General features: G+C 44.4%; 1 protein-coding gene across 1 annotated transcript in view; it reads right to left on the reverse strand.

Annotated features, from left to right (window-relative positions):
* The window catches only part of SDHA (succinate dehydrogenase complex flavoprotein subunit A), a 127,063-nt gene that overhangs the window by 52,842 nt on the left and 52,131 nt on the right, over positions 1-22,090 (reverse strand). Inside the window, exon 6 of the mRNA XM_068236617.1 lies at positions 1,031-1,179. Within this exon, the coding sequence (XP_068092718.1) occupies positions 1,031-1,179 (149 nt within the window). The remainder of the gene's footprint in view (positions 1-1,030; positions 1,180-22,090) is intronic.

Raw genomic sequence — 22,090 nt, forward strand, 5'->3', positions numbered from 1 at the left:
ATGCATGGCACTGCTATAGCAATTGGGCTGCGGCTGCGCAGCAGCACAGGTGCTGTGTTCATTTCGGAAATGGACGTGTCACCCAGTGAAAATAGGCCTTAGGCTTAGTTCACACCTAAAACGCTAGTGATTACTGCTAGCGTTTTGTGGTAGAGACTTTCTGGCGATTAACGTGGAAAAATCACTGGACACTGTAGCGTTTTGAGAGTGATCGCGATTAGCAGTTCTAGAAATGCTAATTGCGATCGCGCCGGAATCGCAGTCAAACCGCTGCATGTAACACGTTTCTGGTTAACGCTAACCGCAATTGCGGCAGTGAAAACACTGCCGCAGTGTTACATGGGCTAGCGTTTTTTAAAAACCGCTAGTGGTTTGCGGTGAGCAGGAATCGCGCGATTCCTGCTCAAGTGAGAACGAGCCCTTAAGCTGCAAGTGTGTATGGGCTTTTTCTCATCTGTACATGCTGTGATTTCTTATCTCCATATCTGCCTGAAGAATGCTCTATACACTTGTCTCTAGCCTGCGCACAGATCAGACAAGATGTGAAGATAAAATATGGGAGCAATGCAACGCTTCGAATCTCAGCAGATGTGGCTGCCTCTGCTGAGATTCCAGCATGTGTACGGTGGCCCCAATCCTCCCCGCTGCGTTACTGGGAGATCTGTCAGATTGTCTTGATTGCGCGCAGGTCAACCCTATTTTCCTCCAACCCGCCACCTTGCAGTAAGCTATAAAAGCATCGCTAGTCTGCAGTCTAGCATCGCGTCTGTTCAAAACATGTCCCCTAACTGTTGCCTAGAGATCTTGTTATGATCCCTCCAGGCAACAACAACTGTGCACCTCTAGGTATGTACATTCTCAGATAAATAGGTTAGATCAGTCATTGCAATGGAAAGCAGGAGACACATTGCTAGTATGGCGATGCATTTGACTTAGCATATTAGATCACCGATCAAAGAACTTTACCATCTAATACATTTTCATCTTTAAACTGGTGCAAGTGCCTGTATCAAATCATAAAAGGTTTTACCCAGTAGCTATAACTGTGTTCTTGGCCCGGAAGCGGTGTATGGATCCATCTTCCATACACAAAGCAATCACACCACGACATTCTCCGTTCTCCATTAAAAGATCCAAAGCAAAATACTCTACAAAATAGCTGGTGTCATATCTCAGTGACTAGAGGAGAAAAAGAAAAGCAGAATGTTCAAGTAAAAGAATATAAACAAGCAGTTACTGCACTCCAAAAAGGCTAACAATACATAAATAGAATCCATTTCAGCCACATTCTAAGATAAGAACTTTGACTTCCTGCTCTCTTTTACCTGTGCATGTATAATCCGTAACATGATGCTGACATAAAACTGGAATACTCATAGTGGAAAAGCATCCAAGCGAAATATTATAATAGCCATCATAGAGCAAGATAAACAATAGCAGACAAGGATAGGTCACTGCAGGAATGGTATGGTACAATATTATAAAATGTCTTAAAATTAGATTGCTGATCAATAATGCAATATGCTTACATTTCCGATTTTTAACCACTTTAAAGAGACACTGAAGCGAAAAAAAAATGATATAGTGAATTGGCTGTGTACTATGAATAATTACTAGAAGACTAGCAGCAAAGAAAATATTCTCATACTTTTATTTTCAGGTATATAGTGTTTTTTCTAACATTGCATCATTCTATAATATGTGCAGATTACACAACACTCAGCACTCAAAATGATTCTTTCAGAGCAGTCTGTGAAGTAATGACCTCTCCTCTAGCAGAGGAAAAGTAAATAGTCCAGGAACAGTTGAGATAATAAAAGTCAGATAACAGCCCTCTCCACGACTAACTTAGTCAGAGAGCTTAATGGCTTGTTTGCATAGAGATAACAACTGGAGTTTCTCAACTCTTCCTGTACTGGAAACAATTACACTGATGTATCTGATCTTAAAGGAGAACTGTAGTGAGAGGGATATGGAGGCTGCCATATTGATTTACTTTTAAGCAATACCAGTTGCCTGGCAGCCCTGCTGAGCTATTAGCCTGCAGTAGTGTGAATCACACCAGAAACAAGCATGCAGCTAATCTTGTCAGATCTGTCAAAAATGTCAGAAACACCTGATCTGCTGCATGCTTGTTCAGGGTCTAGGGCTAAAAGTATTAGAGGTAGAGGACTGCCAGGCAACTGGTATTGTTCAAAAGGAAATCAATATGGCAGCCTCCATATACCTACACTACAGTTCTCCTTTAATGTTTTATTTCTTAGCTGTACTACACACACAAATCATAATATCATCATTTTTTTTTCGCTTCAGTGTCTCTTTAAGAGCATGGCTCTGGGTCATAACCATAAGCTAGATTTCAAAATTATTTTCCAGCAGAAAGCTGGAACCATGGTTTACTAATGCTTATAAGTTCCTGAGTATCAGTTGAAAGGATCCGCACCGTCTAAAAACATCGACATTTATTTAAAGCTCTTTAAAACATCATGGGCAAAATCTGAATGCGTCCCGGATCACCATTGACGCATAGCGTTTCGGATACAATCCTTCCTCAGAATGGTATGGGATTCTAGGAAACGCATAGCGTTTCCTACAATCCTTCCTCAGAATGGTTCCAGTACACACTGGTCAGTGTGTACTGGAACCATTCTGAGGAAGGATTGTATCCGAAACGCTATGCGTCAATGGTGATCCGGGACGCATTCAGATTTTGCCCATGATGTTTTAAATAGCTTTTAAATAAATGTCTACGTTTTTAGATGGTGCGGATCCTTTCAACTGATATACAAGGTCCCTGTGACTCCAGGGGTGATCACAGCACGTCATAATATTCCACCGGTGCAGATGTAATTGTACAACTTGATATAAGTTCCTGAGTCACATGATAAAATTCCACATCATGATGCAGCCCTTGAGCATTGACAAATTTACCAGGGTATTAAATCTTGACTACAGGGATATCCATTTTTAGGGAAATTGCATATCAACTTCAGATGATTTCACCGTGATGTTGCGCTCAGTCCTCACAGTACTTCTATGCTGGCTGCTGACTAGACACAGAGATAATCCCAGTGAAATGATCCAATCGAATTAGTCGCGCCACTAGTCCAAACATCTGATTCAGGGCTGGTGCACACCGAGCGGCTTATTCAGCGTTTGTGCAGCCGCTTGCGGCTGCGGATCCGCTTGGTCAATGTATCTCAATGGGGTGGTGCACACCAGAGCGGGAGGAGTTTTGCAGAAACTAATCCTCCCGGGGTGAGGCATTTTTTGGATTTCGGATGCGTTTCTGCCTCAATGTTAAGTATAGAAAAACGCAAACCGCTCTGAAAAACGCCTGTTCAGAGCGGTTTTGCTGGCGTTTTTGTTACAGAAGCTGCTCAGTAAAAGCTTTACTGTAACAATATATGAAATCTACTACACCAAAACCGCTACACAAAACCGCAAAACGCTAGCTGAAACGCTACAGAAAAAGAAGAAAAAGCGTTTCAAAATCTGCTAGCATTTTGCGGATCTGCTAGCGGTTTTTGGTGTGCACCAGGCCTCAGACCTAAAAATATAAGTATAGACAAGCGGGTCTCCTCATAGGCCTAGTGCACACCGGAGCGTTTCCGCTGCGGTTTGCAATCTGCTTGCGGGTGCGGATCCGCTAGGGTAATGTATTTCAATGGGCTGGTGCACACCAGAGCGGGAGGCGTTTTGCAGAAACGCATACTCCCGGGCTGCTGCAGATTTTGGATTGCGGATGCGTTTCTGCCTCAATGTTAAGTATAGGAAAAACGCAAACCGCTCTGAAAAACGGCACTTCAGAGCAGTTTGCCAGGCGGTTTTTGTTACAGTAGCTGTTCAGTAACAGCTTTACTGTAACAATACATGAAATCTACTATACCAAAACTGCTACACAAAACGCTAGCTGAAACGCTGCAGAAAAATAAGAAAAAGCGTTTCAAAATCTGCTAGCATTTTGAGGATCTGCTAGCAGTTTTTGGTGTGCACTAGGCCATAGCGAGTATTGCCTCATAACAGTACACCCCAGTGCTTAATCGCACACTGCGTGAGGGAAACCGCTATCACCAGAGGGCAGGGGATCACACACCCCCCTCTCAGTCCCCGCTCACCGGATGGCTTCTTTCAAGTTTGCACATCAAACATTAAATCCGGCTGCATCTAAAAAAACCAAGGACAGTTCATCGCATAAAACCATTGAATAAGGCTCCCAGGCCCCTAGTTAAAATCTGCGTACATAAAACACTCTTGTGTATTTGCATATCACAAACCCGTTCGCCGACACCGGTCACCTCTCACATGCCCAGGCCGCGTCTGGTTCCGTATTCAGTTTGCGTGCGTACTCCAAGCTCCGCCCTACGCGTTTCGTCACGCCTGTGACTCCTCAGGGGCTGAAGTGCACACGCGCCCCACTGCATTATGTATGCACGGCAAAACTCCCCTCCTCCCACTACCTCCCCGCCCACCTCTAGGTGCAAGATAATGAGGCGGGACATAATGAGAGGCCATACCAATCCCGTTCACACAATTCAAAAGACGCATTAAACATACAGATAAAAACAAACATACAACTTACTCCCCACGTTTAAAACAGATGTCTGTATCCATACCAGTTTCCATATTATAGCGGCTTTCAAATATATGCAAGAACACTTGACGCATATTACCATTACTTGCCATATACACCATTACCAATCACCTCACTACTGCTGTACCCTCCCTCCCCCCTAGTACATACTCCAACATATACACTGTTACATAATGACACAACCCCCGTACTAATTAATTACATAGTGTTCAAATCCCCATTAGCCTGTATATACAGATCGCAATACATATGTGCATAAATACTTTACTTAAAGAGACACTGAAGCGAAAAAAAAAATTATGATATTATGATTTGTATGTGTAGTACAGCTAAGAAATAAAACATTAAGATCAGATACATCAGTCTAATTGTTTCCAGTACAGGAAGAGTTGAGAAACTCCAGTTGTTATCTCTATGCAAACAAGCCATTAAGCTCTCTGACTAAGTTAGTCGTGGAGAGGGCTGTTATCTGACTTTTATTATCGCAACTGTAAGTGAACTGTTTACTTTTTCTCTGCTAGAGGAGAGGTCATTACTTCACAGACTGCTCTGAAAGAATCATTTTGAATGCTGAGTGTTACTGAGTGGCCGGTGTTACTTTGCGATCACAATTTGGCAAGAGCACTCCCTACGAAACCGTCATTTGTATATAGAAGGGCCCCTAATTTAAAGGACAGCTTGGTACCAAGCTGCGTGGAACCTCCAAAAATGGGACGGGACAACATATGTATTGCGATCTGTATATACAGGCTAATGGGGATTTGAACACTATGTAATTAATTAGTACGGGGGTTGTGTCATTATGTAACAGTGTATATGTTGGGGTATGTACTAGGGGGGAGGGAGGGTACAGCAGTAGTGAGGTGATTGGTAATGGTGTATATGGCAAGTAATGGTAATATGCGTCAAGTGTTTTTGCATATATTTGAAAGCCGCTATAATATGGAAACTGGTATGGATACAGACATCTGTTTTAAACGTGGGGAGTAAGTTGTATGTTTGTTTTTATCTGTATGTTTAATGCGTCTTTTGAATTGTGTGAACGGGATTGGTCTAGCCTCTCATTATGTCCCGCCTCATTATCTTGCACCTAGAGGTGGGCGGGGAGGTAGTGGGAGGAGGGGGGTTTTGCCGTGCATACATAATGCAGTGGGGCGCGTGTGCACTTCAGCCCCTGATGAGTCACAGGAGTGACGAAACGCGTAGGGAGGAGCTTGGAGTACGCACGCAAACTGAATACGGAACCAGACGCGGCCTGGGCATGTGAGAGGTGACCGGTGTCGGCGAACAGGTTTGTGATATGCAAATACACAAGAGTGTTTTATGTACGCAGATTTTAATTAGGGGCCTGGGAGCCTTATTAAATGGTTTTAGATGCAGCCGGATTTAATGTTTGATGTGCAAACTTGAAAGAAGCCATCCGGTGAGCGGGGACTAGGAGGGGGGGGTGTGATCCCCTGCCCTCTGGTGATAGCGGTTTCCCTCACGCAGTGTGTGATTAAGCACTGGGGTGTACTGTTATGAGGCAATACTCGCTATGAGGAGACCCGCTTGTCTATATTTATATTTTTAGGTCTGAATCAGATGGGTTTGGACTAGTGGCGCGACTAATTCGATGATTAGATTTACCTCTTAAAGATTTTTTTTTATATTTTTTTGTAAATTTTTTATTTACTAATTTTCAAAAAGAGTAACAAGCTTTAACAAAAGTACATAAGAGATGGTACAAAATCACAACTGGATAAGAGTACATTAATTGGTCAAATATAAATGCATAAAATTAGAGTGCACAGATTTTACAGCAAGTCAGTGCTGAACCTGCGAGAGTATATATTTGGCTTCGCAGTTCTCATAAGTGTGGAGCATTGATATAATATAAGAAACCTTCGATAGCTTAGCAGATGGGGCATTGCAGCAAATAGAGAAGTCCATCGGTGCCTGGGAGCCCAGAGGGAACATACATTCCAGAACACCCATAAAAAAACTCATCTTCTAAGCTCAAGCTCTACCAAATATGTACTGGTGGAAAAAGGGTTTTTTTTTTTTACTTAGAGGTGCTACATAGACTTCCAACCAGTACGACAAGGACCATCTTAAGATAAAAAGAAGTTAAAAAGAAAATAGAAAAAGAATAGAAAGAAGATAGAACAAAGAGAAGAAAAGAAGACGGCTGAGTCCACGTGGCGGGGCACCCCCCCCCCCCCCGGATCATTTTATAGGTGTGTGCTGAATGTCCTAATCCTTATGAGAGACAATGTAAGGGGTAAGCCAGGATCAAAGAGCTCACGGGAGAGAGGCAGAGAGCAGATCCATATAACCATCAGATTCAAGGTATTCATGCCATGGCATCCAAGCGGAACACAGCATGACCAAGTGTCTGTGTGACACGAAACGGCCGTCGCTCCCCCCCGTTCTGATCCGCCACCCACCTCCTCCACCACCGCTGCCCCATCAGCTGGTTTGTCACCACTAAAGACCACTGCAAGGATCTTATGTGATGGATTCAACATTGCTGAAATAAACACGGCTACAAAGGACGGAAGGTGCACGTATTTTCTTTTTCTCCATAACATAGAGATTGTTATCTTTTCTTTCTATGCTACAGCGGAGCACACGTCCCCATATGTGAAAAGCAGCAAGGACCCGGCCAGAGGTGGTGAGAGTGTTTTTGCTTTTTTATCCCTTCCACTGCACAGTTGAATAGGAGTGCCGCACTTTATATCACCATTCTAGCGATACTGCTCAGAGGTATTAACCTCCTTAGCGGTAACCCCGTGTGTGACACGGGGTAAGCCGCCGGAGGGTGCCGCTCAGGCCCTGCTGGGCCGATTTTCATAATTTTTTTTTTTGCAGGACGCAGCTAGCACTTTGCTAGCTGCGCCAGCACCCCGATCGCCGCCGCCGCGCGCCCGATCGCCGCTATCCGGTGCGGCGCGCGCGGGCCCCCCCCCCCCCCCCCCCCCCAGACCCCTGCGCTGCCTGGCCAATCAGTGCCAGGCAGCGACAAGGGGTGGATCGGGTCTCCCAATGACGTCCCGACGTCGCTGACGTCGGTGACGTCATCCCGCCCCGTCGCCATGGCGACGGGGGAAGCCCTCCAGGAAATCCTGTTCTTTGAACGGGATTTCCTGATCGCCTATCACCGGAGGCGATCGGCGGGGCTGGGGGAATGCCGCTGAGCAGCAGCTATCATGTAGCGATAAAAAACTGCTGCGCTGCCCCCTGGCGGTATTTTTCATACCGCCAAGGGGGTTAAGTATGGAAGCTGTGAGTGACTCCATCTCGTATATAAATTTGAGCTCCGCTATCCATTCTAAAATTGAGGGAGGGTTAGTATCTTTCCAGTGTCGAGTTATAGAGACTCTTGCTGCCTGTAGTAAGTGTTTTGTTAGAGATTTTTTTATTTTTTTGATAGGTTTATTTGTGTGATATAGGAGATAATAAGCAGGATCTGCTATCGGATCAACACCCGTGAGCTCCTTAATGCAGGCCTGTACTTTAGTCCAGAAACTTTTAATAATGGAACAATCCCAAAAGATATGAAGTAACGTTCCCAGTTGTTGTTTACATCTCCAGCATTTTGGGTCAGCTGTGGGATCAATCTTATACAGTCTGCTGGGCGTAAGGTACCAGCGAGTTAATATTTATAATTGGTTTCTTGGACCCTAGAGTATATAGAAGATTTATGATTCAAGAGAATGATTTTATCCCACTGCTCATTCGTAAATGAGGTCTGTAAATCAGCTTCCCATTTTTCTTTTAAAGAGTGTGACCAGGTCTCATCTGTGCATATCATTTGATATATATTAGTCTGTGATTTTCTTATTGGCCCTTGTCCATTGCATAATAGTCCAAACGGTGTTAGGGGTCTAGACAATTGATCTCTTGAGCCAATTGAACCAGCGAAATGTATAAACTGCATTAGACTCCAGGGGTCCAAAAAGGGACAGTTTCGTAATTCCTTTAAATTGCTGAATTGTACGCCATTTTTTGTCAACAAGAAGATCTCTGACAGAGCCGTGCCCATTCTCCACGGCACATAAGCATTACTGTGGCAACCTGGGGGGAACATTGTATTGTCAAGTATAGGCAATAAAGGTGAGGGCCAGGGTGTGAGATTGAAAGATTTGCGATATTTCAATAGAATATTGAGAGTAGCTTTAACTGATGTAGATATTGTGGGAGGAATTTTAACATGCCAAGGTAAAAGTGAGAGATCATGCTCTACTAATGCTGATTCTATTTGGACCCATCTCTTCTGAGCAATATGCCTATGCCAATCAACCACCCTGACCAAACTAGCTGCTGCATGGTATTTCCTGGCGTCAGGTACAGCCATGCCTCCTTGAACCTTGGGAAGAACCATAGCGGTATACCTTATTCAAGCTGGTTTACCCTTCTAAATGAAATTCAAGAACAATCTTTTAATCAAGTTAAAGTGGGCCGGTGGAGGAGATTTAGGGAGAGCCTGGTATAGATATAAGAGACGTGGCATGATATTCATTTTGAGAATATTTATGTGGCCGAACCATGAAAAATGAGGACGATTCCAACCCTGGAGTCCTGGGAGAGTTTGCGTATGAGAGGAGGGAAATTTAATTTATATACATCCTCTACTTTAGCTGGTATCTGCACCCCTAATTAGGTAATAGCAGAGGAGCCCCATCTGAAGGCGAAATTAGATTGTAATTGTTTTTTTAAGGACGTGGGAAGGATACTTAGGGCATTGCATTTATCTAAATTGATTTTATAGTTAGAAAGAGATTTATATTTATCCAGCTCCATAAAGAGATTTGGGAGTGAAATAATAGGGTTGTGTAAATAGAACAAAAGATCATCAGCATAGGCCGCCACCTTGTGCTCCTCGGAATTCACCTGGATCCCCTTGATATCTGTGTTCAAACGAACCGTGCGAAGAAAGGGCTCAATAGTGAGAGCAAAAATTAAAGGGGACAAGGGACAGCCCTGCCATGTGCCGTTGGAAATTGTAAATGCGTCTGAGACACCATTCGCCCTAACATGTGCCGAGGGGCCGTTGTAGAGCACCAGCACAGAGCATCTTATGCCTAAGACCAATATGTCTAAGTGTGCCCTCAAGGAACCCCCAGTCCACCCTGTCAAAAGCTTTCTCAGCGTCAGTGGAGAGAAGGAGGGCTGGGGATTCCTTGTTATATAGCCAATCAAGCAAGTCGAGGGTGCGAATGGTGTTGTCTCGTGCCTCACCTCCAGGGATGAATCCCGCTTGATCTGGGTGGACTAGATCGGGCATAAGTGGAGCCAAGCGATTCGCCAGGACCGTTGCCAAAATCTTTAAGTCCACATTTAGCAAGGAGATGGGGTGGTAATTTGAGCACAAGGTGGCGTCCTTGCCCGGTTTAGGGATAACCGTAATATGGGCTTTTAACATGTCTCGTGGTAAAGAAGGGGCAGGACCTTCATCAGGGGTTAAGTCGTTAAAAGGTTTTGTTAAATATGGGCAGAGTGTGTCTTTAAAGGACTTATAATAGTCAAGCGGAAGGCCATCTGGGCCCGGGGCTTTGCCCGTGGGGGAGTCTTTAAGGACTTGTCTAATCTCCATTTCAGAAATTGGTTCCTCTAGATCTTGGGCAATCTCGTCTGACACAGCCGGGAGTCCGGAGCTACGTAAATACTGTAGAATATCCTGACTGGGGGCAGGGTCGTTTATATAGGTACGTGGGCTATTAAAGAGAACCCGAGGTGTGTTTAAAGAATGTTATCTGCATACAGAGGCTGGATCTGCCTATACAGCCCAGCCTCTGTTGCTATCCCAAACCCCACTAAGGTCACCCTGCACTCTGCAATCCCTCATAAATCACAGCCGTGCTGTGAGGCTGTGTTTACATCTGTAGTGTCAGTCTCAGCTGCTTCCCCGCCTCCTGCATAGCTCCGGTCCCTGCCCCCGTCCCTTCCCTCCAATCAGCAGGGAGGGAAGGGATTACAGGCGGGGACTGGAGTTCTGCAGGAGGCGGGGAGAGCAGCAGACTGACACTATAGAGATAAACACAGACAGCTCTGACAAGCTGTTTGTCAGCAGCGTGGCTGTGATTTATGAGGGATTGCAGAGTGCAGGGGGACCTTAGGGGGGTTTGGGACAGCAACAGAGGCTGGGCTGTATAGGCAGATCCAGCCTCTGTATGCAGATAATATTCTTCAAACCCACCTCGGGTTCTCTTTAAGGTTATAGAGTGACTGGTAATAGTTACGAAATACCTCGGCAATCTCTTCATTTTTAATGTTTATGACCTCTGGAGTCCTGTAGGCTATAAATATTACTGGCGGCATATTGCACTTTCAGGGCTCTAGCGAGTATTTTGCTACATTTATTGCCATATTCGTAAAACGATCTTTTGCATTTAGTGGCGATTTGTTTTTCCCTGAACAGCAATAAGCCTCTGAGTTTTTCTCTTTCTGTTTCCAGCATCTGGAGTTCAGATGTCGAAAGTGAGCTTTTATGTCTGGACTTTAAATCCTTGATAGAATTTAAACATTTTGCAACTATTTCTTCTCTTTCTTTCTTTAAGCGGCTAGCCTCTTGAATAAATACACCTCATATGACGTATTTACGGGCTTCCCAAAGGGTGGAGGAGGACACTTCGCCGTTATCATTAATTGCGAAATAGCGCTCTAGTGCAGTTAAGATGCGATGTTTGATTTCTGGCTCCTGCAGGAGAAAGGTATTAAGACGCCAGGACCTAGGTGGGTGGGTCTTTGGCCTAACGCCAAGCGTTATAGAAACTGGTGAGTGGTCTGATAGAATGGCTTGGCCTATATCAGAAGACACTTGCTCAGAGAGAAGGTTTTGCGAAATCAACATGAGGTCAATTCTAGTATATAGGTTGTGGAGTTTAGAGAAGAAAGTGTAGTCTCTGGTTTTAGGGTGGTGAACCCTCCACACATCTACTAATTGTCTACTTGATAATAAGTTCTTGCATTGTCTGAGGGCCTTATTGGTACAAGAGCTTTGACCAGAAGAGTTATCTATGGAGGGATCTAAGATCTTATTGAAATCTCCACCTAGGATCACACTTCCTTCAGCGGATCGCTCAGAAACAGCCGTATCAGTCCGCCGACAGTGCGTACACACGCCGGACTGTCGTTGGAACGCCCACCCAGCGGGAGGTAACGACGGACCCGTCGTTGCCTCCAGTCCGGCGTGTGTACGGACCTTAAGGCTCTCGTCAGGAAGGTGGCCTGACCACTGTTAGGTGCGTATAAGGTTCCAAATGTGAACTTTCTTTGTAAAAGAGTGCCCTTAATAAAAAGAAAACTGCCCGCTGAGTCATGGCATTCCTGCAGGAGTGAGTTCAATCTTTTTTGCTAGTAGGATTGCAACCCCCTTTGTTTTGGAGTCAGGTGAAGAGCTAAAGAAAGCTTTCGAAAAATATTTGTCTGTTAACTTGGAAGGCTTAGAGCCTTTAAAATGGGTCTCCTGCAAAAATGCCACCTGAACCTTTTGTTTATGCAATAAACGTAAAAGGGCTCTCCGCTTTTCAGGAGTATTTAGGCCCCTTACATTAATCGTCTGCACTTTAAGGAACTTTTAGATGGTATGAAAAGCTATAGATTTATGAGGGGGAAGCCCGCCACGGGACACACGCACAGGACAGAATAGGACAGATGAAAAGTGAAGAAATAGATATGACAACAAGGAATGTTGGCAGTATTTGCCAACCACTGAAAACTTTTGGACCAAAATGATAACAGCATTAAGAATTGAATGAGAATGTTTATCGCCCTATGGGCGTCCATGTGGGAGGAACAGAGGGAACACAGCGACCACATCAGAGACTCCGGGCACCCACCAGATAATTCACATGGGGGCCCAGGGAGTATCCAACCTAGTGAGCTAGTTCCGGGGACAGCAGGGATAACATTATAAAGGGAAGCATCTGTATGTAAGCCACATTTCTTATAAATAGGTATAAGAGATAACCATTATGTAAAATATAACCAACATTTTTAAGGAGAGAAAACAGAATTATATATCGAATAGTCCTAACATGGGTATCTTAGCATCTAGTAGCATATATAACCGAGATTAACCAAGCTCAATACTAAGTTTCATTAGATTTTTCAAGGTGGTTTAAGCGATCAGTAACCTAAAACAAAGATAGCAAAACGTATCATAAGTTCGCATTAAGGAGTTATGAAGCCTCTAGACAAATTTGGGTAAGCAGAGTGTGCAAACCGGTGCAAAAATCAAGGTTTAAAGAGTAGTAAAACATCGCAGTAAAACTTGCAAATACCCCGGCATGTCATATGTGGTAAGCTCTAGGTTGTTATGGCATTAAACACTAACATATAACATTTATGACTCTCTCAAGGCAAAGTGTGAGTCCTGCCAAGCGAACACTGTGCAGGTAGACCGAAGGCCGAATGGAAGCTAGCTGACCATATGTATGCTATGGCAGCATCAGTCATTGATCCGTGGACGGTAGATCCAGGAAAGTTAAATGGAATAGGGACGTATCAGTATCTTTGTAAAATGAAGATTGTCAAAACAGCCATTCTCCAAGTAGACATACTCACGACCCTGAAGGATTTCTCCTAGTCTTTTATCCCCCTGGACGTTGGGGTCCAGCGATAAGCAGGAGATCCAGGTCCCATGCTAGTAAGGGCACCTCAGGGATCCCCAAAGCCTTGCAGAAATCTGAAACTTCAGAAGGCAAACGGAGTACAGCAGGCTTCTGTTCATTTCGGGCAAAGAGATGGAACGGAAAGCCCCAGCTGTAGGTAAAGCCATTATCTTGTAGTGAATTCAGGAGGGGATGTAAAGCTCTCCTTTGGGCTAATGTAAAGGGTGCGAGGTCTTGAAAGCTAGTTATAGTGGCTCCGTCAAAGTCCATGGGGCCTGATCTGCACGCCGCGGCCATGATGGCGTCCTTCACCTCAAAGTAATGAACCCTGCAAATGACATACCGAGGAGGGGCTTCACCCTGGGGCAGTGCGCGCAGAGCCCTGTGGATCCTATCAATCCTGATCGGTGGTGAGTGTTGACTGTTGAGGAGGCGATCAAAGATGGCTCTTGCTGTGTGGATTAGATCTTCAGAGCGCGTGGCCTCTGGCAGACCTCTCAGGCGGACATTATTCCGCCGGCTGCGATTTTGTAAATCTTCTATCTGAGACCGGAAAAGAGATTGCAGTGTAGATTGCTTCTTCTGCGCTGCTTTGAGGTCATCTACTTCAGTTCGGAGGAGGGAGATTTCCTTCTCTGCCTCAGATACCCTGTCCGTTATGGCTGAAATGTACGCGCGCAGGTTAGCGACTTTGGTTTAAGGGTTCAGTTTGCAGGGCCGTGTCTTGCTTTGTAGGGAGACCTTTTAAGAAATCCCAGATGTCTTCTAGGTTTTTGGAGCCAGGCGGCTCGCTAGATTTAGTTGCAGGCTTTGTAGATGAGGAAGCCTCCGCCATCTTGTCTGTCCGCTGCCTCGTGGTCGGGCCTGTGAAGTATTTGGCCACCGAGGATGATGAGGCGGCAGAACCCGAAGCTACTGGGGTCACTTTTGTTTCCCTGCGATTCCCCTTGGTATTAGAGGTATCTGTAGTGGCTGGCAACTCTCCGGAATCCTCCATTATTAGCAAAATGTAAGCTGTTTGCCCGGAGCTCTGAGGGAAGACGTCCTCACGCCACCATGTTCGGCTCCGCCCCCCATCTCTTAAAGATTTTAAAGTGAACCCGAGGCAAGAGTGATACAGAGGGTGCTATATTGCTTTCCTAAAACCCCACCAGTTGCCTGGCAGCCCTGCTGATTTATTTGGCTGCAGTAGTGTCTGAAGTACACCAGAAACAACCATGCAGCTATTGTTGTCAGTTCTGACAATATTGTCAGAAACCAAAAACACTACACCGAGTATATTGTATAGGTAAATCAAATCAGAAACTAATGTCCATTCGGACCTGACCTATCAAAGTACTAAGAAGTGACAAAAATCCAGTCACCCTCAGTCACCTATCGTAATTTTTACGACCTTAGGTGAGTGAGTAATAATAAAATTGGATAAGTATTGCTACCATAAAAGGCCAGATAGTAGTGGTGTGGGTATAGTCAGTATTGAAACTCCACACTCAAAAATCTGCCAATTATTGGTCAACAAAAGTGTGCTCAATTTTATGGGAGGTCTTTGCTGATCCCCCCTGTGCCTGCTTCACACTATCAAATGTGTGAGAGCCGGCACAGGGTGTTTTCCATCAGATCTTTTATTAACTGCAATACCCCGGGGGTAGTTTACGCCTGTAAATGTAGATGTGACATGTTGTATGTGGGACTAACGACTAGGCCACTGAAACAACGAGTCCTCGAACACATCGGGGACATAAAACATAAAAATGATACATCAGTGGCCAGACACATGAACACAGCCCACACATGCAACCCCTTTGAGATTGTATTCTGGGGTATCCAGCAGTGGAAGGTGGGTGTGAGAGGTGGCAACCTGAATAAGAAGTTGCACCAATTGGAGGCTGGCTGGATTTTCAGGCTGGACACTTTGGCGCCGCATGGTCTGGACGAGGACTTTGCAGTGTCCAGTTTTTTGTAATACTGGCGGCTAATTTCTCTGTATTCTCTCCAGGATATACATACATATATGATTGATTGAGAAGTTTTCATCAGCTTCCAATTTAAATCTATATATGATCATTTTATTATTGGTTTGAATTTGTCCATGTGCAATCAGATTCCCCCTTTACGGGGCATTCCACATCCATACAGAGTTGGCTAAGCGTGCCATTCTTTTGATATCCCTGGTCCTTTTCCCTCATCCCTTGACCCTCATTTTACCTCCAGCATTCAGTATAGTGGGGGGTTTATGTGACAGGTAACTATTGGTTATGCGTATCCACAATCATTTTATATATATGCTTTGATGCTAACATCTTTGTACACAGTAGCGCTGCTCAATGGGATGTGTTGGGGGTAATTGCCTTGTTTCCTATCCCACTACAGAATTAATGGTAACCATCGTGGTTGCTTAGAGTGTTATCGCTGGATGTTTACCAATTGCTATGGTAACTCCAGCGTGTCCTGGAATCATGACGCCCACAAAATAGGCATATCATCAGTGTCGCTGCCTCCCTTGAATAGCTGGCGCCGTGTATTGTATATATGTTACCATGGCGACCAGCAGGGGTAGCGCGACGAATCGGTTGGCTCCACACTAGATGGAGGAGGTGGTTTGGTGAATGACGTCACTTCCCCCCTCCGTCAGCCGCCTTTGTTTCCAACCGGATGTTAATTGTGTATACTGCATGCATTCAGCACGCAGTATGTTGTACCTATACGGATGTGGATTCAACTGCTCTCTAATCCTGCCCAGGGAGTGAGCATGAGGATCACTTCAGGCTGGCACCGTGTGTTGTATATATGTTACCATGGCGACCAGCAGGGGTAGCGCGACGAATTGGTTGGCTCCACACTAGATGGAGGAAGTGGTCTGGTGAATGACGTCACTTCCCCCCTCCGTCAGCCGCCCTTGTGTTTAACCTGATGTTAATTATGTATACTGCGTGCATACATCCAATGGCCAATATGGCCAATTTTATTATTACTCACTCACCTAAGGTCGTAAAAATTACGATAGGTGACTGAGGGTGACTGGATTTTTGTCACTTCTTAGTACTTTGATAGGTCAGGTCCGAATGGACATTAGTTTCTGATTTGATTTACCTGTACAATATACTCGGTGTAGTGTTTTTGGTATAATTTTTGTAATAGGTGTACCGAGCACCATCTTTTTAGTCCCTGAGAGGGCATGGCATATTTATCGACAGACCTCCCCTCAGTGGACGCCCTCACTAAAGAAGTGAGCGAGTTATTTCATATTCAAACAGAGATTGCGCAAAGTGAAAAGTTGTCTGGTCCGGATACTGGCATTGACATTGAACCAGCCTTTAGAGACATTTTCAAAACTTATAGAGATTATTTGAGATCCTCCTGGGAAGTAGCTACATTTAATATTTATCTTAATGAAAAGATCACTGTAAGGGGACTTCGCAATTTGATAAACCCCAACTCACATACAGATGAGGCTGATTTTATGGAGGGTTGGGAGAAATTGAAAACAAAACAAACATTAGAACTTATGACGTACCTTCGTGATTTTGAATGTAAAGTAGCAGAAAAAACCAAAGATAAATTACTCACACAACAGAGAACATTACTCGAATCCTCCAATCATACTGACTTTGATCGTTTGGAAGCCAAACTACAAACAAAAGTCAGTGCATACAGGGAAGATATTAAACAAAGGAAAGCCCATAAGTATCAAAGAGACAGTTAGGACTTTAGAGAGAATAAGGTGTACACGTGGGCTAAAAAACAACACAATAATAGATCAATACCGATAGAACACTAATCTCGGTCTGAGAGTGAACTTCAGTCTGAATCTGACTCCTCTACACGTAACGTAAATCCACCACGTGGCTTGAGAAACCCCAATAAGGTCTCTAAAATTCCCAAAAATCCCAGGGCACCCTCAAAACCTCGTGGGAAAGGGTTTTTTTTAGCACAGACCCCAGACACACAGGAAGCCACTCCAAAACAAACCCATTACTTGAGAAATCGGGGAGATTGGGGCTCTACGGGCAAGAGACGGGGAAAATACAGCCACCAGTGGTAGAAAACAAAGATCTGTCTGAGCAACAAACACATAACCTTATTTTGAGGGTTGTGAATATATCGGACACACCACTTACTGAGACATAAACCAAGGTTTTACAAAAGGGGTTATCCTTTGTCCCAGCCACTAATTTTTCTGCTTTTGAGTGGACAAAGGACGTCCACCTATTTGCCAGAAAATTGGCCCTAATTAAAATGTATGAATCAAAAGAAGGCAAGGAAAGGAGATTGGGGATACAGGAAAGAGAAGCCCTTCAGTCTCTAACCGATTTGTTACAGAAGAATGAGTCTGGGCCACCTCCCCTGGCTCCAAAGAGTATGATGAAGGGACAGAGCACCTTCTGCCCGTCAATCACACAGTATACCCATGTACAAACCTTTGTGATGGTGGTAAGAGACCTAAAAAATCTGGAAAAACGGGTTTACAAGTAAAACGATCATGATAAGAAAAATTTAACTCCAGATGAAAGACGGGCAATTGAAATACTTGGTAAAAACAAAGACATAACAATAAAACCTGCTGACAAGGGGGGAAATGTTGTAGTTATGAACACATTAAATTATGTGAGGATGCGTACAGACATTTTAAATGACACCACACAATATAGATTACTGAGATCTAACCCCCTTAGACAACATAGAACTGAATTGGAAATCCTCCTGAAGGAGGGTCTTGTGAGTGGTGCTTTAGAGAAATCAGACTATGACATACTTATTAAATCTATTGACCATCCAATAATGTCAGTTTTTTATTCCCAACCGAAGATTCATAAACGTACAGTTGACCCTTCTGGTAGGCCAATCGTCTCTGGAAGTGACAATCTTACAGATCAGCTAAGTCAATACATTGATATGTTCTTGACGCCATTTGTTGAATCCCTTCCATCTCACTTAAAAGACACAAAGGATGTCTTGTGCAGACTTCAGGACCTGACGGTCTTGGGGGGGGGGGGGGGGGCATCCAGGCTGTAAAATACTTTTTGAATGCCAGGGGCACCCATTTATCAGCCCACACTGATTTTTTGTTGAAGGCCCTGGAGTTCATTCTGTGCCACAATGTGTTCATGTTTGGCGATCGTTGTTACCACCAGCTCAGGGGAAGTGCCATGGGCACGGCCTGTGCGCCATCATATGCAAATCTCTTCCTAGGCTGGTGGGAGGACACGATAGTGTTCAGTGAGGACCTGTCCTTTTTTACTGCACATGTGGTCTTCTGGGGTCGTTTCATTGACGATGTGTTGATTTTATGGGACGGCCCCAGGGACCTTTTTGTGGACTTTGTCGACATTCTGAATCATAATCAGGTGGGGATGCGTTTCACCTATGACATCCAGGAAAATAATATCACTTTCCTTGACCTGCTGATTCATAAGGATGAGAATGGGTGTCTGCAAACCGAAATCTATCGCAAACCAACTGCGACAAATTCATTGTTGCATTGGGAGAGCGCACACCCTAAATCCTTAAAAACAGGTATTCCCACCGGCCAATTCCTGCGAGCTCGTAGGAATTGTTCCACGGAGGAGAAATTTGAAAGCGAATGCAAGTTACTAAGGGACAGATTTGCACAAAGAGGTTTCCCTGAACATGTCATTGAGAAAGGGTATAGAAGAGCCAAAGAGACATCACGTGTAAATACCCTAGTGAATAAAACAAGAAACATCCACACGATCTATGCCTAGGTTGATTGGCTCTTTTTCTAAACAGTCCCATCAAATTTTTGGGATCTTTGAGAGATACTGGCCAATCCTCCATCAAGACAAGGATTTGTCTAAACATCTGTCTACCAAACCGGCTATTACATATCGACGCACTAGGAATCTGCGAGATATCCTGGTCCATAGTATGTTTAGGGAGGAACAACCGTCTAGATTGACCTGGCTACCACCTAAGCCTAATGGCTCATACAAATGTGGCCATTGCAAAGCCTGTCCCTTTATGGAAAAAACTACTACTTTCTCCTCTCGGAATACTGATAGAACTTTTTCCATCAGATCTTTTATTAACTGCAATACCCCGGGGGTAGTTTACGCCTGTAAATGTAGATGTGACATGTTGTATGTGGGACTAACGACTAGGCCACTGAAACAACGAGTCCTCGAACACATCGGGACATAAAACATAAAAATGATACATCAGTGGCCAGACACATGAACACAGCCCACACATGCAAGCCCTTTGAGATTGTATTCTGGGGTATCCAGCAGTGGAAGGTGGGTGTGAGAGGTGGCAACTTGAATAAGAAGTTGCACCAATTGGAGGCGGGCTGGATTTTCAGGCTGGACACTTTGGCGCCGCATGGTCTGAACGAGGACTTTGCAGTGTCCAGTTTTTTTGTAATACTGGCGGCTAATTTCTCTGTATGCACATTCTCTCCAGGATATACATACATATATGATTGATTGAGAAGTTTTCATCAGCTTCCAATTTAAATCTATATATGATCATTTTATTATTGGTTTGAATTTGTCCATGTGCAATCAGATTCCCCCTTTACGGGGCATTCCACATCCATACAGAGTTGGCTAAGCGTGCCATTATTTTTTTGATATCCCTGGTCCTTTTCCCTCATCCCTTGACCCTCATTTTACCTCCAGCATTCAGTATAGTGGGGGGTTTATGTGACAGGTAACTATTGGTTATGCGTATCCACAATCATTTTATATATATGCTTTGATGCTAACATCTTTGTACACAGTAGCGCTGCTCAATGGGATGTGTTGGGAGTAATTGCCTTGTTTCCTATCCCACTACAGAATTAATGGTAACCATCGTGGTTGCTTAGAGTGTTATCGCTGGATGTTTACCAATTGCTATGGTAACTCCAGCGTGTCCTGGAATCATGACGCCCACAAAATAGGCATATCATCAGTGTCGCTGCCTCCCTTGAATAGCTGGCGCCGTGTATTGTATATATGTTACCATGGCAACCAGCAGGGGTAGCGCGACGAATCGGTTGGCTCCACACTAGATGGAGGAGGTGGTTTGGTGAATGACGTCACTTCCCCCCTCCGTCAGCCGCCTTCGTTTCCAACCTGATGTTAATTGTGTATACTGCATGCATTCAGCACGCAGTATGTTGTACCTATACGGATGTGGATTAAACTGCTCTCTAATCCTGCCCAGGGAGTGAGCATGAGGATCACTTTAGGCTGGCGCTGTGTGTTGTATATATGTTACCATGGCGACCAGCAGGGGTAGCGCGACGAATCGGTTGGCTCCACACTAGATGGAGGAGGTGGTCTGGTGAATGACGTCACTTCCCCCCTCCGTCAGCCGCCCTTGTGTTTAACCTGATGTTAATTATGTATACTGCGTGCATACAGCACGCAGAAGGTTGTACCGATACGATGTGGATTCAATTGCTATCTATACCTGTCCAGGGAGTGAGCATGAGGAATACTTCAGGGGGGCGTGCCACACACAGGTGAGACCAATTGGTGATCTCTATACGAATATTTAAGGAGCTCTGGATGGCAAACGCTTCAACTTTGATTGGGGCTACTACTGCTGGGGGTTGTTGTGGTGGGGGGCTGTTTATTATTTTTCATATTTATGTGCACTTTTCCTGACGAAGCTCCGTTTTTGGAGTGAAACTAGCACTAGTTGATTTGCACCATACTGTATATAATTAGCACACCTATATCCCCTCCCCAGCCAATCTATTACCTTCTGTGAAGGGTGTTGGTATTACTACTATGTAGGTTGACAATTGTAGACCACCATTACGGCTGTGGATCTTTGCTACATTTTACACTGTCTTCCTTAATTTGCCAACATAAGTTTTTCATTGTGTGCTCGTGAATCTAATGGGAATAGCTACACCCTGTGCCGGCTCTCACACATTTGATAGTGTGAAGCAGGCAACAGGGGGGGGGGGATCAGCAAAGACCTCCCATAAAATTGAGCACACTTTTGTTGACCAATAATTGGCAAGTTTTTGAGTGTGGAGTTTCAATACTGACTATACCCACACCACTACTATCTGGCCTTTTATGGTAGCAACACTTATCCAATTTTATTATTACTCACTCACCTAAGGTCGTAAAAATTACGATAGGTGACTGAGGGTGACTGGATTTTTGTCACTTCTTAGTACTTTGATAGGTCAGGTCCGAATGGACATTAGTTTCTAATATTGTCAGAAACACCTGATCTGATCTGCTGCATGCTTGTTCAGGGTCTGTGGCTTAAAGTATTAGAGGCAGAGGATCAGCTGGACAGCCAGGTAACTGGTATTGCTTAAATGAAATTAAATACAGCAGCTTACATATAACGCTCACCTCAGATTCACTTTAATGTGCTCCAGCTTCAAGGGTTCTTTATGGAGTATTTATTTTATTTTTTTTAAGCACATTTTTTTTTTTTCACACAATGAGATAAACCCACATTTCTGAAACAAGATTTATTAGTTTGGCAGCACTTGTAAGACATTGTGGCCCTTACTGAATTCACTTTTCCCCCTAAGGTTTCTCCATGAGATATTTTTTAATCTTCTGTTTAACCACTTAAAGGGAAGGTCCAGGCAAAAAAAAAAAAAAGTTTCACTTACCTGGGGCCTCTACCAGCCCCATGCAGCCATCCTGTGCCCTTGCAGTCACTCACTGCTGCTCCAGTCCCCCGCTGGCAGCTTGCCGACCTCGGAGGTCGGTGGGCCGCATTGCGTACATTTTTACGCATTCCCGCTAGTGCACGAACATTAACACATGCATTTTACGCGTTTAGTGGTGCCATGCGTAAATTTGTACGCGTTGCACCACTAACACGTAAAAGTGTATGTGTTAATGTTCCTGCACTAGCGGGAATGCGTAAAAATTTACGCAATGTGGTCCACCGACCTCCGAGGTCGGCAAGCTGC

This window comes from Hyperolius riggenbachi, chromosome 5 (assembly GCF_040937935.1).
Source record: "Hyperolius riggenbachi isolate aHypRig1 chromosome 5, aHypRig1.pri, whole genome shotgun sequence".
In the NCBI taxonomy this organism is placed as follows: Eukaryota; Metazoa; Chordata; class Amphibia; order Anura; family Hyperoliidae; genus Hyperolius; species Hyperolius riggenbachi.